The 18,372-nt window shown below is 30.1% G+C and overlaps 3 protein-coding genes across 3 annotated transcripts; 2 read left to right on the top strand and 1 right to left on the bottom strand.

Moving 5' to 3' along the window:
- The first annotated feature begins 1,396 nt into the window (after positions 1 to 1,396).
- Positions 1,397 to 2,052, top strand: LOC146909380 (blue copper protein 1a-like). The gene is made up of 2 exons (XM_085727475.1): positions 1,397 to 1,562; positions 1,730 to 2,052. Exons 1-2 carry the CDS (start codon positions 1,397 to 1,399, stop codon positions 2,047 to 2,049), a joined length of 486 nt encoding a protein of 161 aa, XP_085583601.1. The 3' UTR covers positions 2,050 to 2,052.
- Positions 2,053 to 16,091: 14,039 nt separating this feature from the next.
- Positions 16,092 to 17,016, top strand: LOC146909379 (blue copper protein 1a-like). The gene is made up of 2 exons (XM_085727224.1): positions 16,092 to 16,381; positions 16,547 to 17,016. Exons 1-2 carry the CDS (start codon positions 16,216 to 16,218, stop codon positions 16,864 to 16,866), a joined length of 486 nt encoding a protein of 161 aa, XP_085583350.1. The 5' UTR covers positions 16,092 to 16,215; the 3' UTR covers positions 16,867 to 17,016.
- Positions 17,017 to 17,363: 347 nt separating this feature from the next.
- On the bottom strand, positions 17,364 to 18,372 carry LOC146909378 (uncharacterized). The gene is made up of 2 exons (XM_085724693.1): positions 18,150 to 18,372; positions 17,364 to 17,947 (listed from the first exon to the last, which is right to left on the bottom strand). Exons 1-2 carry the CDS (start codon positions 18,250 to 18,252, stop codon positions 17,445 to 17,447), a joined length of 606 nt encoding a protein of 201 aa, XP_085580819.1. The 5' UTR covers positions 18,253 to 18,372; the 3' UTR covers positions 17,364 to 17,444.

The raw sequence follows: 18,372 nt of genomic DNA, 5'->3' as shown, positions 1-18,372 counted from the left end.
TTTCCTGATTTTTTTAATTTTTTTATTAATTTTTCATTTTTCGAGAATTTTTGTAGGGACCAAAAACTATAAAAAAAAAATTTGCAGGGACTAAAACCAAAACTGACCTATTTTTGCAGGGATCAAAAACTATAAAAAAATTTTGCAGGGACTAAAACCAAAACTGGCCTATTTTACAGGGACCAAAAACTATAAAAAAAATTTGCAGGGACTAAAACCAAAACTGGCCTATTTTGCAGGGACCAATACCATATTTAAGCCAACTTCAAAATAGTCCCTGATTATGCATTTTGTTAGTCAAAATAGTCCTTGATGTTAAAATGTTTAATTAATATTGTCAGATTAGTCCTTCAATATACTTACTTATTGTCATATTAGTCCTTATAAGTACATGTTTATTGTCATTTTAGTCCCTATATGAAAAGAGTTATTGTGAGCATTGAAAGGTTATTTTAGCGTCGAGGACTATTTTGACTAACATAATGCACAATCAATGACTATTTTGAAATTTTGATACAATGAAGGACTAAAATGACTAATCATTACACATTCAGGGACCAAAGTGACTATTACCCCTTTTTTATTTTGGAGTTTCTGCGTGTTCTGATTATGATTATGTGTTCTTTTTCATTTTATTTTCTTCTGTGTGTTTTTCTCGATGTATCTTTTTTTTTACTAAATCAATGTATCTTTTCTCATCTCGTTAGGTATTTATGTTGACTAAGATTGCCTATAGTCATTGATGACAATCAGGAGATGTGTGGCCTTCTAATCAAGATCGAACGATCAAGATCTCAAACGTTTTTTATTTTCTATAAAATCAAAACTTGAGAACTTGTATTTGAGACTCCTCAAGTGTATGTGGAGACAACTCATTATAATGAAGGCCGGAAGAGCAACTATACTTTTTCTATTTCCCTTTGGCACGTTCCACTCTAAAATTACACATTTGTTTGTCCACGTGGTTAAATAAAAACAAAAGAAAGCTTCTTTACTTGTTCAACTAATAAATAAAAATGTTTCTTTACATTAAAAAGTTTCTTTATGTTAGTCTATTCAAAAAATATAATAATAAGCTGTGGAAATTCAACCTCGTCTTAGTAAAAGCAGACCAAATCCGGTAGCCGTTTACAGTTGATAATAGCATACAAATATTCTATTATTGTTGTGTCGATAAAATCAATCTACACACACATGACATCTATATATAGCCTAAGTTGAATTGCACAATTCCTCAAATCAAATCAAAACAATAACATTTACACAGCATTTGCTAGCTAGCTATTCTTTTGATTGAGATTTTATATTCTAGGAAAAAAAATTCTTAACACTCATTTTTTTAAAGTTAATTTCTACACTCAGAGAGAAATATTATCCAAACTCAAATTTTGTTCAAATGGCTTCTTCTCGTGTAGTTTTGATCTTTTCCATTTCCATGGTTTTACTTTCATCAGTTGCAATTGCAACTGATCACATTGTTGGTGATGACAAGGGTTGGACTGTTGATTTTGATTACACTCAGTGGACTCAAGACAAAGTTTTTCGTGTTGGAGACAACCTAGGTATGTAATAAAACGAAAAAAGAAATATCCATTTGGTTTCAAGTTTATTCAGTTCATATTCAATTGTTTAACTAATTAGTGTATCTCATAATTATAATTAACTTTTGTTTAGATGAACATGTATTAATCTAATAAGAACTAATTCTATTTTATCTCCTTCTTTTTAGTTTTCAACTATGACCCTTCAAGGCACAATGTTTTCAAAGTGAATGGCACACTCTTTCAAAGCTGCACTTTTCCACCAAAAAATGAAGCACTTTCTACCGGTAAGGATATCATTCAACTAAAAACTGAAGGAAGAAAGTGGTATGTTTGTGGCGTAGCTGATCACTGTTCTGCTCGTCAAATGAAGTTGGTCATCACTGTTCTAGCCGAAGGTGCACCTGCTCCTTCTCCTCCACCTTCTTCTGATGCTCACTCTGTTGTTTCATCTGTGTTTGGAGTTGCCATGGCAACCATGGTTGCTATTGCAGTCATCTTTGCATGAGAGACTTAGGAAGCTACATATTGTTATTAATACAAGAGTTTGTGTTAACCTCTTGGCAATATATATTTCTGGATTTGTTTGAAATTTTTGAATTAATGAATTATATATGATTCTTTATGTTAATGATATTGTAACTAGATCCACAATTTTATATCTTGTTATGCTTTGATATTGTATTCAAATTGTAACTCTCACTTTCATTCATAATAATTCTTAGTTCAACTTTATCCATGTGTGCAAAAGACCCAAGAGAAAGCAATATCATTCTTGAAATCAACTCAATTGAGATCCATAACCAAATTTACTAATTTCATGTAAAGCATATGTTAATAATAAATAGGAGGGCCTTGCTTATTACATTGGAATTTCATGTAAAATTTATATAAAAAAATCCTAGTCTATAAAAGAGAAGTAGAAGACAACAATGACTGAGACAGCTCATACATAGTGCTATTATCTTGAGACTTAGAGATAAAGTTCAGAGATAAGTTTCAAAAGAGAAGACTGTTGCAGGGGTTTGGGACAAGCTTTAAGGGCTTTACATTACAAAATGGAATTTCGATAACAAGAAATCAAGGTGATGAAATAAAAAAAGGTGAAAATTGAGCCGAACAAGGAATTTGAAATAAAAGACATGGGGACTACAAAAAGAATCTTAGGAATTTAAATCAAAAGAGAGAGAAAAGGGAAATTTTTGCATCTGTCACAAGAGTTGTACCTCAAAAAGGTCCTTGACAGGTTTGAAATGTTGAATTCAAAATCTGTAATAACACTTATATCTCAGGAGTTCAAGTTAGGTGTAAACAAGTCTGCAAGAACCGAAGAAGATAGAACTTATATGGACAAACATCCCTGAATCAAGTGTTATAGGGTCATTGATGTATGCAATGGTTTGCACTAGACCAGATATAGCTCATGCAGTAAGCTTGGTTACTGGTTAGCATATTCATGTCAAATCCTAAAAGTCCACAGTTGCCAGCACTGAAATGGATACTAAGATCAAAAGATATCTTGGCATGATTCTAATTTATGGTGAAGCCAGAGGGATGCAAGAAGATAAATTGCCATAGAAGGGTTTTGTAGACTCTGATTATGAAATTTGTCTAGAGTCTAGACACTAGAAAGTCTCTAAGTGGATCCATCTTTACTGCATTTGGTACTACCATTAGTTGGAAAGCTGATTTGCAAAAGGTTGTACCTTTGTTAACTAATAAGGCAAAATATATTGCCTTGAGCCCTTGACTGAAGCTATTAAAGAGGCTCTATGTCTTGAAGAGATTTCTAAGGAATTGAGGTTGCAAGATCAGGTCATTATTGTATATTGTGATCAAGGTTTCAAAAAACGGAACGTTACCGGGATTGCGGCCGTTACAAATCGGTATCGGCAGTCACCGTGACCGTTTTCGGACCTTTTCACGTTGAGAACAAAAATCACAGCAAAATCGCCGTTACGGCCGTTACGGAACGCCGTCACGGGCGCGAAACGCCGTTACGGCCGCGAAACGCCGTTACGCACTCCGTTACAGACTTGAAAATTCAGTAATTTGAGGAGAAGAGGGAATCTGAATATCGAGGGAGTGGGAAGAAGGAACGAGATCGTGAAAGGGAAAGAGAAAGAGATCGATTGGGAAGAAATAAAAGGAGGAGAAATGATAGGTTTGATGCACGGTGTAAGAGAAGATGGTGGAGAGGATACTTCAGAAGAGAGTATTAACGATGAAGAAGATGATGATGATGAAGACGGTGGTGGTGTTGGAGGAGGAAGACGGTGGTGGTGGTGGTGGTGGTGGTTGCCGTTTCTTTGTTCATTCTCTGTGATGAGAATTGAGAAGTGAAAGGGAAAAAAGTACAAACGAAAAGAGTGGTTGCCGAGTCTTTGTTCATTCATATTATTTACTCTTCTCTTGTATTTTTTTTTTTTTTTTGAGTGGATAAGGTTTGTTATCACTTGGTTACCATAGACACACGTATGCAGCTTCACTCTTCATTCAATAATAATAAATTAATAATAATAATTAATAATTACTTTTAGATGGTTTATTTGTTTATACATATATTTATTTATTAAACTAAAAAAAATGTGCATTCATCTCTTATTTAAGTTCAAGGGAATTTTAAATTGACACTCTTAATTTTAGTATTTAGGTAACAAATATTAGATGAAATTTTAGAGAAAAAATTGGGACTTTGATGTTAAATTAGAACCTTGAACTTTGATTGTATATGTTGTTAGTGATTAAAAGAAAAATAAAATGATAGAGGAGTTAGATTAGAGTATTTTTAGTATGGTTCCTGTAACTTTTTTAAATTTTTTTATTTTTTAGAAAGCTATTTTGATGAAGCAGCCCATTAATATAATTTTTTTTAACCCATTAACATGAAGTTTTATTTTTATTTATTTTAGAAACCTTTATTTTATTTTTAAAAATATATTATATGATAATATAAATAGTTTTAATACGTTTTGTGAAACATTTTGATAAATTCACACCGCGAAGACCGTTATTTGTATCGCAGCGTCCGTTACAGCCGAAACCGCGACAACCTTAACGCGACCGCGATCGCGACCGCGACCGTTATTTAGAACCTTGATTGTGATAGCTAAAGTGCTATATTCATTGATCCAAAAAGGTAAACATACCATGAGAGGACAAAGCACACTGTCATAAACCTTTATATATGATTGGGAAAGGATCAGCTATTGTTAAGAAGATTTCAAATTTATCATAATGCTTCTGATATGATCACAAAGGCTGTTCCAAGAAGCAAGTTCTTCCATTGCTTGAATTTGATTAATCTGAAGGAAGATTGAGACCTTAGGAAATGTGTTTTGGCTGTAATTTCTAAGATTGTTTATGAATCAAGGTTCATATTGGTTCTGTCATCATAACTACTTTAACTGATTTTTGTTCAGTCTGTTAGAATAGCTAATTATTTCTATGGGTTGTTGGTTAGCTAGTTACTATGTCTATTAGTTCTATAGATAGTTGGTTCAAAGTCACATTGAATCAAACGGTTGTAATTCACTTGTAATCTATAAAGAGAAAGTGAGTTGATAAGCAATAAAGATTTGATTAGAACAATGAAAGTTGAGTGTGCCTTGCTTAGAGCATAATCCCCAACAATATCCATGTATTGAATTTTCCTTCTTTTACTCAATTATCTTGTTAAGTTATTGATTCAAATTTAATCATTATGTAATTAACTAGTATGGATACCCGTGCCAAGCACGGGCTAGAATTTTTTCATATTTGAGGGAGATAATGTTGTGATGTATCAAATGTAAGTTATAGTCTAACATTGAGTAGAGGATTGAAGGTTGAACAACATATAAGTGAAAAAATTCATACACTTAGTGCCTTAAAATATTGGGCGAAAATGTGGTATCATTCTTATTTGTGTGGTTCCTCTCTATTCGATTCAACTTTGTGGGGAAAGCGGGAGTGATTCAAGGTGGTAGATCACAGATGCAAAGAGTCTCATACTTGAAGAAGAGATGTTAATGTGTCAATTGTGAGTTAAAGTTTTGCATGAACGCTAGAGTAAATTTTAAAGAACATTTAAATGATATACCCATATACCTAGTTAATTCCTTAAAGCTCTATATTGGATAGAATAGTAGATTTCGAAGAAGGTATCAGTAAAAAGACTCATATACTTGATGCTATAAGATATTTTGTAAGGATGTGGTATCAATCTCACTCGTGTGGTTTCTAGTATACTGTGGGAATCATACCTAGTGTAGGATTCCCTGGTAGTTCCAAAATTATGATGAATTTTTTTGTTAGTTTTTGGATCCCCGGTAGTCCCCCAACAACTCAATATATTCCGTATACTTTCACAGACAAAGCACACACTCCTTAATTTTTTTTCCCTTATCATTTCTCTTATGTTAAAATTCACTTTCATACTATATTTTTATTCAACTTCTATTATTTTAAATTCCTTTAATTTTGATATTAGGTGGGATGTAACAATCGAAAAATGCAGATGTGTTATGTTAAGTTTAGAAAATACATGCTTATTAAACATTTTAAAATTATATTGAGTTTTTTTAATTAAGTCTAATTTGTTGGTAAAATAATTACTCAAGATTCCTCAATTCCTTCAACAAATCTATAAAATTAACGACAACTCGTATTATTCACTACTCTCTTATGGACCATATTTTTTTCTCTTATTATTTCTCTCATATCCAATGTCCTTTTTCGTATTCATTGTGTTTCTTCTAATTTTCTTTATCTCTTCTCGTGAAAGAAAGGAACATAAACATACATCCACGAAATAATCATCAACCCAAATTTTTGAACATGCTGTGTCTCTATTTTACTTTCCATGACCGTGTCACATAATTAAGAACACATGTAATCACACAGTTGGTTAAAATATGGTAACATTTTCAAGTGTGAGTTAACATTCTACATATTGGATTCCCTCAAAAAAAACATTCTACATATTGGATGAAAGAGTAGATTTTGATCAAGATAGAAATGAGATGACCCATTTACCTAGTGCCTTAAGGTTTTTTGTGAAGACGTAGTGTCAATCTAACTTGTTTGGTTGCTATTAACATAACATGATTATCCAACCTAATGTAGGCTCTATTGGAAGGCCTAACATTATGATAAACTGGTTTGTTAGTTTTTGAATGTCATTTGTTTGATTTTTTTTATCTTAAATTTTAGTTAGTAGATGTCATTCGCTTTAATGCTATATTTTTTATTCAAACTTAATATTTTTTTTCAAATTCATTTACTTTTGGCATTTGATGGGATTTTACATTAGACAAATGCAGATGTATTATGCTAAGTTGATAAAATACATGCTTATTAAAAAATTTAAAATGATATAACACTTTTTTTGGTTTAGTCTAATTCTTCTTCTAGAAAATATGAAATTTAAGTTTTTCCATGTTGTTCTCTTTCATACCATTTATTTCATTCAACTTGTATTATTTCAAATTCTTTTATTTTTGGTCTTTGGTAGGATTTAACCTTAGAAAAGCACTTTTATGTTATGTTAAGTTGACAACATACATGTTTATTATACATTTTTAAATGATGTGGTTTGTTTTTAATTGAGTCTAATGTTTTGGTAAATTAATTATCGAGAAATTCTCAACCCTTTCAAGAAACTCATAAAATTACCAACAACTTTTGAAAAATGTGTTTCATAATGTAATTCCAATAATCAAGAACAATTAAACCAATAAACTTTTTTCAGTAAAAAACCAAGATGAGAGATGGTTCATGTATAATGAATATGCTATTTATCATGATTAATTTGAATTAAAAATGCATTTTCTACTTCATTGTGATTTTCCGACTCTAAGGGTTTAATCTAGTGGTAAAAAGAAAAACTTTGGATTTAAAGGTTCCAACTCATGACAGAAAACCCATTGCATATCTTTTTCTCTTATCATTTCTCTCATAATCAATGTCCTTTTTCGTATTCACTTTGCTTCTAATTTCATTTATCCCTTCTCATGAAAGAAAGGAGCGTAAACCTACATCCATGAAATCACCACTAACCCACATTTTTGAACATGTTTGTGTCTCTATTTTACTTTTTATGACTACGTCACATAATTATGAATGCATAAATTCACACACTTGATAAAAATACGTTAATGTATGAAGTGTGAGTTAACGTTCTACATATCGGAAGAAAGAGTAGAATTTGATCAACATATAAATGAGATTACCCATATGTCTAGGGCTTTAAGGTTCTGCGTGAAGATGTAGTGTCAAATTAACTTGCGTGATTGCTATTGACCTAACATGATTACCCAACCCAATGTAGGCTCCACTGGAAATCCCGGCATTATGATAAACTCTCAGGATTTAGTCTAGTTAATTGTGATTTTCCAACTCTCAGGGTTTAATCTAGTAGTAAAAAGACAAATTTTAGATTTAGGCTAGTATCATTGGAGATAGATGAAATCATATTTAATACCTATCACAAAATCAACATTCGTCGACATATTTTTTTTATTAAAAATAAAGTCAATATGATTTTTGTTTCTTATTTTATTAACTTCATTAAATATTATACCTCAAAAATCGTTAGTGCAATGATCATTAAAGAGTTATCCATGTACATTTTTATTTATAAAATTAGACAAAAAGGCATTAAAAAAAGTGTTATTAAAAGACTTTTACATGCATTATGCTATTAAAAGGACACGACATATATACTTTAAAAAAAAATTGAAATACAGACTTTGTAGAAAATTAGTAAAATTGGAATTTAAAAAATCACCGGTTATTGCTCAAATTTAATTTTGGGTAACATTCGATTCTTCTTCAAAACTTTATTATTATTGTTTCTATAATTATATGATTTTTCCATTTTATTGAATAATCTTTCCTAAAAAATGTTTTCGATTGATCTTTTTTCTTTTATAATATGCTAAAATTTAGGCTTTCATTTTGAATCAAAAAGTTGAGATTTTTCATTTTTAATTTTTTTTAAATTTACAATTTAAAAAAAATGATAAAATGTTTAGATGAGTTAGGCTTCGGAAGCTCATCAGGGTCAAAACAAATCTCATGGCTCGAAGAGCATTTAGAGAGGTACTTGTAAATCATTCACTAAAGAAGTCCTCGCGCAAGCACGCCATAAGTTAAATCAATTACCTTGCAGTTAAGTCAATTCTTTACCAATTGAGTCTACCTTCCTTTGTAATGCTACTATTAGTAATTTAGTATTAACTTATAAAAAAAAATTTAAAGACATGTAACCATATTTAAAAAAAAAACATGATAGCAAATATTAATACTAATAATATCATTCAATTCTCCTTTTAAATATTGTTGTTATTACTATTTCTATAATTATATGATTTTTCCGTATTGTTAATTTTTTTTCTTTGGCTTAAATGTCACTTTGGCCCTGTAACTAATTTTAAAGTTTAATTTAGTCCCATAACTTTAAAATTGGTCAAATTTAACCCATAAACTTATTTTAAAATCTAAGTTTGGTCCCTTAATTTTAATATAAGTCAAATTGATCTCTTAACTTGTGTAAGTTAGTGCAACTTGATCCTTTATCGTATAACCAGATTAAACTTTGTTAGTATCATTAACAAAAAAAAAAACACCATTAAATAGAAGTAAATTTATATGTAGTACAAACCTATGGAATATCATCTTTTAAAAAAGGAATAGGTGTAAAAATATGATGACATATTCAATTTCATTATTTTTAGAAAAGTAATAAAGACCGTTTAGTGGAAATTATATTGTTGTATATTGTATGATTATTTTTAGGGAAAATGATAATGAGCATTTATTCCCTAAAATAATAATAATGGGTATTTAGGTGTCTTTATATTTTTTTTTTGTTAACCTTATGGTTCCTAAGAGAAGAGTTCAACCGTGACGTAACTAAAATTTGAGTTTTCCCAAAAAAAATCATTTGATGGAGTTCATAAACAACTTGAGCCAAAATAAGTGATTTTCATATTTATTTTTTTATATTACTATGATTACGATTTCAAAATCAATCAATTTTAATTTTTCAAGTTTGGAGAAGTGTTTTAAAAGAATTGTTTTTCCGTAGAAGTCAAGGATGGAACGAATATTGTGGAAAGAATTAAATATGGAGTCGTTTTTAAACCATTTGCGATTATAAGTTTTAATAATAGAATTGATGCTCCTTAAAAAAAAGAATGAATACAAAGATATGGTGTTGAATAAAACATTAATATTTTTTTCTAAAAATTTTTAATAATTTAATAATCATTAATTAGAATATTATTTTTAATAATAGTATGAATTCATTTAAATATTTCATAAGGATGAAGGAAATAAAACTAAAAAAACCAAAAGCATTATACACTAACGCAAGGTCTTGTTTTTGTTTTTTATTTATACGCCCATTAATTAATTAACTTTGTCCACTCAAATATCTATTTGTTTTAATTATAAAATATTAGTTTTGTTATTGTCTGTTTTAAATAAATCAAAGGAGCCATAAAAACAATTTTTTTTGTTATCTACAAAAGAAAATAGAAACATGAATAGAGATTCGGTCAAAAACAAAGAATATAGAAAAAAGCACCAAAAGAAAAATTTAAAAGAAAATATGAGTAGAAAATAGCAACATAAGAAATCACAATAAAAAGTAACATGTCATTAAGAAATAAACAAATAAAAGAAAAGAGAATGGGGTTGAAAAAAATGATTTTTTTTGGGAGGAAGATGTAGATGAAAATAATGAAAAACAAATTGTCTCTATATATAGGAAAAAAAATCATGTCATTATCAATTTTAATTGGCTCATGAAAAGTAAATGAGTCATTGATCCATTTTGATTGGCTAACAAAAAGTAAATGATTCAATATCCATTTTGATTGGTTGACAGAAAAACATTAAATGAGATGAAGAGCAAGAAGATGCCACGTGTACTATCGCTTATAGAGGTATGTTTTTGTATTATGTAAAGATGAGCAAGAATGTCAACAGTCATTGAAGATAATGTAAAAATTATTTGGGTGTTTTAGCTTCAAAGTGAAGTTTAATCTTTAAGGTGGAGTACGAAAGTTGTTTTGAACTATGATTGTATGTGAAGACAATGGAAATAGAAGATGTATCATTTCGATTAGTAAAAGTTTATGTACTTGGTTTAAAAAAATTTAGAGAAAAATAAAATAAAAGTGGTATGCAAATTAATTAACAAAAATAAAGCGAGTAAATTACTTAAATGTGAGAAGATAGTAGGATGAGAACAGAAATAGTATCTTTTTTATTAAAAGTATAGGTTGAGATGGATGTCAAAAAGCCCACCATGTCTGTCAGCGAACTAAACAAAGTGTGTTTTTCGTTTTCATTTCTATTTCAAATTTCCTAATTGTGGTTATGTTTGTGATTTTGTTGTTGTTCTTTCATGTTGTGACCAATCAATGCGGCGATTGATTGGAAGTTCTTCTGATGGAAGCACTGGTGAAGGAATTTTTACATTTCTATAGCTTGTGTCGTCGTCATCATTGATGTGCTCATGTGTTGATTTGTCTTATTTCTCCATTCCATTATTTGTTACTCATTCAAATAATTCTTTATTTTAGCTTCAATTGTATAGATAGATATGTTCACTGCAGCAGTATAGATAGATGTGGTGGTTTCGTTGTTTTTGTGTTACCGATTTACAAATTTTGTTAATTTTGTGTTTGTGATACTGATTCATCCATGATTCATCAATCGATAATAATGTAATTGCTTTCGCTATACACAAAAATATTTGTTTTTTTGTTTGTGAATTGTTGATTTTGTTTGTAATTTTAATACATTTGATTTGTGGGGTTCGCCCGACGAGGACCGGCACGCCCCGCCCCCAACCACGTCAACGTAGACTCCGAAAACTAAAGTTTCAAAGTGAAAACAACTTGTTAATTTGAATGAAAACTAGTTTCACATCTAAAAATTCTTATTATTTATTTACTAGGTTGAAACATCAATGTAAGCTTAACTGGAATCCTAATAGAATTGAAAATACATTTTTTTATAAAGTGACGTAAATAGGAGTTAAATTTGATTAAAGTTAAATAGTAATTTTGTTGTGTAGGGGGAGTATTGATCGAATGAATGTGTAAAAAGCTCGTAATGTTGTTATTGGATTCGTATAATAGCCTCTATTAGAGCATCATGTAATATATATAACCTATTAATAAAAAAAATTGGGTTTCTTTAATTCTATTAATGAGTCAATTAATTAGTTTTTTTTAACTGCTTTCGCTCTCATATTTTTTTCTCTCGAATAAACAGCTTACTTTTAATTATCCTTGTTATTGTCTCTCTCATCCCTGACGTCATCTTGTTGGAAAATCTTGCCACCGACATAAAAACAAAACTATAAACAAAAAATGATCAGAGAATGAAGAAGAAGCTCTTTGAAAGTTTGAATCGGGAAAAACAACGATTCTGGAGGTTTGAGTTTGCAGGAACTTGAAAATAGTAGAATTTTGATCTGATCGGATCCAAGAGAATGAGGCGGTTATTTCGTCAAGTTAGTTAAGGGGAAATGTTAACTAGAAAAACTTGTAGGCAAATTTGGTGTTATTTTGAAGCATAATGAATGGAGTAGAGGAAGAAAGAAGAACGAGTGTGTGTGAAGAAAAAGTCCTGAATACATTGAGGTGATGAAATAGGACATGGTTTTGTGGATTATTTACGGCGGCGGAACCATTAGTATTGAAGAGAGAGAAATGAAAAACTTCCTTGTAATCTGAAGCGGATAATAGTTAATCAAAGAGAGAAGACAAATAAATTAATTTACAATAAAAAGAGTGGTTAATAATAATTAGAGAAACCCAAAACATAAGGCATTTATTAGTCCTTAAGTTGTGCAATTAAAAAAAACTCTTAATAAAAACACATTTATATTATTGAATATTAAAGTAGAAGAATCTTTCGCAATGGAGATTTGTTTCTAAACTGTAAAGTAGAAGAATCTTTCGCAATGGAGATTTGTTTCTAAATTGTTCATGAAGTGTTATTATATTATTACTAATACAAATAACAAGGTACCCTGCATTTTGACAAGTGTTATTTATTTTCGTGCACATGGGTAAAATAAAAACAAAAGAAAAGGAAGAAAAAATACAAAAGAATAGAGTAAGAGAAATGAGAGATAGAAGAAATAATTTATATTGATGATATTTATTGTCTAAGTTTAAAATGGTAACTTTTTAAATTTATAACTTGTCCAACGAGCTACAAAATTTATGCGATTAGTTTATAATTTTTGTTAAGAATCTGTTATTTTGTATTAAAAAAACAATTATTTGATAGATAATAAAAATATAATACATAAATGTAGCAATGGTAGAATTTATAATCACTTGTTATGTTTAACATATATAATATTCATCATCACATGACACATATGATTTTAATAGTCGTATTTAATAAATGAAAATGAGGGAGAATTATGTAGGTAGTTGGTGGTAATTTTGGTGATAGATATACATGCTTTTAATAATCATGCAGACAACATGAGAGTCATGAAGAATCAATTATGTGTGATTTAAATAATATATTCGATATTGATTTTTTTATTTAAAATAATTAAATCTTGATTTTGTTTTATCCTTTATGTAATTATAATTAGTAAATCTTAAAATTTTAAATTAAAACTAAATTCTCTATTTTATATTACATTTAAATTTTAGATGGTGGTGTTCTTGGTAATAGATATACATGATTTCAATAATCATGTTTAAAACATGAGCCATGAAGAATCAATTGTGTGTGATTTAATAATATTCAATATTTAGATCAATGGATGAAATTCATATGAGGAATGAAGGAAGTAAAGTTGGATTGAGTAGTTTACTTTCACTGAAATGCCATGAAATTTTTATTGTACCATCTGCAATTACTCGAGCAAGAGTTCCGGCCGTGGTTGATAGTAATCCTTCATTATTAAAGGTTTGAGAAAACCTTGATGAAACCCAACTGACATAGGACATCATATGACAAAATGAATACATGTACCTTGTTGACATATCAGTTTCTGATTCATGTCATACCAGTTTCTAATTTTTAACCTATCTCAATTTCTGCTTCATGTCAAAATGACATATCAAATTCAGCATCATCGGATCAACTGACATACCATTTTTTTTATGTGAGCCTTTGAACATGTATTGTATCTCTTCTGCAATATGCTAATTAATTGTAATATCGTTGTAAAGTTCAAAAATGGAATTTGTTGCAGAGTAATTCATAAACACACTCCTCAATATGTGTACATAATGTTTTATCAAGAAGATAAGAACAAAAACATTATAGCCATGTCATAATTATTTTTTCTTCTGTAAAGTATGAAACTTGTGAGTATTAAGTGTATCTTTACTTACCCGCAGAAAAGGCGTCCCATAAAAAGAACTTCTACTGAGATGAGATCACAGGCCATTGCATACATCATGTTTACAATTAAAAGAACAATGACCTGAGTATGACAGTTCTTAGACACAATCGGTTCAATCACACACTGAAATAAATAGAAGCAATAACATGTGCAATAGCCGTTGATCCAATGACGACACCACAAACAATTGCAGCAGCTCCAAGGTTCAATGAGTAGTTGCCGGTCCTAGGCACAATGATGTAAGTAGTGACCATATACAAAAACGTGCTTCCCAAGTTCAAAAGAAGTGACACGAAATGATATCTTTCATCAACAATGTTTTCTTTAGATGGAGATGGTGATATCTCCTCCTGTAGCATAATAAAAGCATGTTTTCCCAAAAACTGAAGGAAATTCAAGAATTGGATCCTTCAAGTAAAAGACAGAAGGAAATCATTTGGAAGAATACCTTAGGTTTGTCTTATGAGTAAACCAAAAGTAAAAAAATTAAAACTAAACTACAATTATGGTTAATAGTGCTCAAAATCGTAGTTAATTACGTGCAATGGATGATAAACGAGTTGCGACAACTTTTTATATTCATTAACCATTGATCAGTGAATGTAATTAACCACACCACATGTTTTAATTGTGTTAACCATACAATTCTTTGTCGAATTTTGTGTCAGCTTCAAGCTAGGAACCCTCAAATTAGTATTAGTCTATTAGATCAAACACAAGAAGGGTTAGAGATCAAGTAAAGATTAAAAGTATCATGTAAACAATGGATCAAGAACTGATTTGATGAGCATAAGAAGGTTGGTTATATATAGAAATGTAGCTTCCTTGACACTTCTGTAAATCATGAAGGCCCGCAAGATTATGAGACAAGACTCCCACAACAGCACCAATTCCCTATAAATTAATATTATTACATGCTGAGACAGTTTCAAACAAACAAAGATTGCATAAAAGGAATCTATTGCAAAAAATACTACCTTATATTTTGTAACATTAAGCATGATACAATCAGGGTTAGAAACCCACATGCCTTAAAGGAGCACTTGCCCTAAAAAAAAAAAAAAAAAAGCAATTCAACCGCAAGAGACAAACGTTAGAAAAAAATTAAAATGAAACATAAAATGTATGCTCGTGAGTCATAGGATTCAAAGAGGGGAGCAGGGAAAATAAGTTGGACGTGGCTTGTAAAAGTAATTTTCATCTCTTTCTTAAAGTTTTTTTTCCCTTATTTTTCCATTTTATAATTGAAGAGTTTAGTCTAAATTTTGTTTGACACAACTTGTCATTCAAAGGAGATGATAAACTTCCCAGAAGTTGGGTTAAACGCTTCCATAATATATGAGATCTAGCTCTTCTTTACAATATGCACTAGTTGGAAGTATTTTGTTTGTGTCTCACTTTTTTCTTTCTTATACTCTTGTCATAAGGTATTGTGAGATGTAGTTATGTATTTACTTGTGAGTGATCCGAGGGTCATAAGATTGTTTGACAATAATCTATACATATTGTATTTATTTTCACATAATTTTTGTATTTATTTTTACATAATTTTAAATTGTTGCTTAAATTAAAATATTAATTGATGAGACAATTCTAAATATTTTGATTGGTTGTGTGTACAAAATTATTTTGAACCGTCAATTCTCCACTATTAACCTCTATTCCAAATAGAAAAACTCGTATAAGAATACAAACATTATTTATGTGTAAACTTTATGCATGGAGACAACTAAATTATAACGAAGGCCGGTTTTTATATTTCCCTTTGACACGGTCCACACTAAATTGCATATTTATTTATTGCCAAATTGCTTCAGATACTTTTTTTTAAATCACAGATTGTCCACGTGGTTAAATAAAAACAAAAGAAATTTTGTTTCCATTTTTTTTTTTGAAGTAGAAATTTTGTTTCCATGTAATATAAAGTTTCTTTACATTAAAATAAAACAATATAAGTGTATTCCAAAAAAGTAAAAAATAATAAGTTGTGAAAATTCAACCTCATCTTAGTAAAAGCCGACCAAATCCGGTTGCCGTTTATAATAGCAAAAAAAATATCCCATTATTGTTGTGATGATAAAATTAATATACACATACATGACAACTATATATAGCCTAAGTTGAATTGCACAATTCATCAAATCAAACGAAAACAATAACATTTGCACAACATTTGCTAACTAGCTATTCCTTTGATTGAGATTTTATTCTAGGAAGAAATTTCTTGACACTCATTTTTTATAGTTAATTTCCACACTTAGAGAGACAGATATTTCAAACTCAAATTTTGTTCAAATGGCTTCTTCTCGTGTATTCTTGATCATTTCCATTTCCATGGTTTTACTTTCATCAGTTGCAATTGCAACTGATCACATTGTTGGTGATGACAAGGGTTGGACTGTTGATTTTGATTACACTCAATGGGCTCAAGACAAAGTTTTTCGTGTTGGAGACAACTTAGGTATGCAAAAGGAAAAAACAAATATTCATTTGGTTTCAAGTTTATTCAGTTTATATTCAATTGTTTAACTAATTAGTGTATCTCATAATTATAATTAACCTTTTCTTTAGATGAACTTGTATTTATCTAACATGATCTAATTCTGTCTTATCTCCTTCTTTTTAGTTTTCAATTATGACCATGTAAGGCACAATGTTTTCAAAGTGAATGGCACACTCTTTCAAAGCTGCACTTTTCCACCACAAAATGAAGCTCTTTCTACCGGAAAGGATATCATTCAACTAAAAACTGAAGGAAGAAAGTGGTATGTTTGTGGCGTAGCTGATCATTGTTCTGCTCGTCAAATGAAATTGGTCATCACTGTTCTAGCCGAAGGTGCACCTGCTCCTTCTCCTCCACCTTCTTCTCCTGCTCCGTCTATTGAATCATCTTTCTATGGAGTCATCATGGCATCCATGGTTGCTATTGCAGTCATCTTTGCATGAGAGACTACTTAGGAAGCTTTATATTCTTATTGATACAAGAGTTTGTTGTTTTTCTTTAATTGATACAAGAGTTTGTGTTAACCCCTTGGCAAAATATATTGCCATATTTGTTTGAATTTTTTGAATTAATGAATTATATGATTATTTATGTTAATGGCATTGTAATTTATTTGATCCTCAATTTTATATTATATCTTGTTATGTTTTGGTTTGTTCTCGAGTTCCTTCAAATCAGATTGTAACTCTCCCTTTCATTAAGAATTTGTTGTTAAAATTGTTTGCTTACTTCTTAGTTCAACTTAATCCATGTTTGAAAAAGACCCAATACAAAGCAATATCTTTCCTGAAATTGACTCAATTGAAATCCATAATCAAATTTACTCATTTCATGTAAAGTTATAAACAAGATAAAAGTGTTCGTATTCTCTTATTCTTTGTGTTTTCTTCTGAAAAAACTTCGGAACTAAATTAAACAAGTTATAAACACATGTACAATATTATAAGAATTAATATAATGATTTTCTCCTTTTTTCACAGCAATAAACTTTACACAGAACCACCTCAAACCATAGCCTCATCTAATTTTGAAAATATGATTGACCTTGAGCCATGACGGTTTTGCTCATATCCACAAGATAATTTACAATAACCATTACAACAATTATCACAACCATGAATTTAAGAGCAACCTCTCTAGTAGTTTCTACATCATTTTCTCCAAACTTGTTGTCTGTTGTGTAATTATATTCTGATAGTTTTTCAATCTCTGCTTCTCTATTTCTTCCTCCAAATTCCAAACTCTGATATGTATTTTTCTCTTGATATATATCCTCATCTTCAAGTTCTGGCATTTGTTCTTCTTCTGGTTCCTCTTGAGGTATCAGATCAACTTTTTTTGGCAATACTACTGAAAGAATGTTTTGCATGAAATTGCCACGAATGGCATCTTCATTGCAATATTTTGGAAGTTCAAATTCTTTCTTGAAACGTTTCCATTTAGTTCCATCAAATGGACGCTCTCCACTTATCACCAAAAAACCAAGATGGTTGATTTGAATTCGTATTTGCTCTCTCTTAAAACCTGAAAACAAATTAATAACCCCTCATAACTCTCAAATAAAGCCCTAGTCTGTGAAAAAAGTCTAAACACATTGTTTTTGTTAAATTTACGGACAAAAATAAACAAATCATTTTGTTAACACGAGTATACACAAAATGACAAAGTAAATGAAATTGAACTAAACAAGGTCCATATATAATTTAGATACATGAAATTGACATGCCTGGAAGATGAAGCTCAACGGTGTCACGGTCTTGTTCTCTACGCCACTTAAAAACAGGATCAAAATCTTCATAAGACCGGTTATGTGCATGTTTGTGTTCCATTTTATTTCACAAATCTTTGGTGTGTGATCGATGATCAATAAATTTATTAGGTTGAAGGAATTAAACCTACTAATGAAGGCACAAGGGCTTTCAAATTTGCCTTAAGAGTTGGTTATGAGC

Source organism: Medicago sativa, chromosome 7 (assembly GCF_051527215.1).
Source record: "Medicago sativa cultivar Bolivia chromosome 7, Bolivia_mono, whole genome shotgun sequence".
NCBI classification, from domain to species: domain Eukaryota; kingdom Viridiplantae; phylum Streptophyta; class Magnoliopsida; order Fabales; family Fabaceae; genus Medicago; species Medicago sativa.
Note: the sequence above shows the minus strand (reverse complement) of the source record. Positions and strands in the feature narration are given on the sequence as shown.

Excerpts from the sequence above, each read along its gene's own strand:
- LOC146909378 (XM_085724693.1), bottom strand. The coding sequence starts at position 18,252 with ATGGAACACAAACATGCACATAACCGGTCTTATGAAGATTTTGATCCT. Across the intron at positions 17,948-18,149 it reads CGTTGAGCTTCATCTTCCAG|GTTTTAAGAGAGAGCAAATA; the intron begins GCATGTCAATTT and ends ATTTGTTTTCAG.
- LOC146909380 (XM_085727475.1), top strand. The coding sequence starts at position 1,397 with ATGGCTTCTTCTCGTGTAGTTTTGATCTTTTCCATTTCCATGGTTTTA. Across the intron at positions 1,563-1,729 it reads TCGTGTTGGAGACAACCTAG|TTTTCAACTATGACCCTTCA; the intron begins GTATGTAATAAA and ends CCTTCTTTTTAG.
- LOC146909379 (XM_085727224.1), top strand. The coding sequence starts at position 16,216 with ATGGCTTCTTCTCGTGTATTCTTGATCATTTCCATTTCCATGGTTTTA. Across the intron at positions 16,382-16,546 it reads TCGTGTTGGAGACAACTTAG|TTTTCAATTATGACCATGTA; the intron begins GTATGCAAAAGG and ends CCTTCTTTTTAG.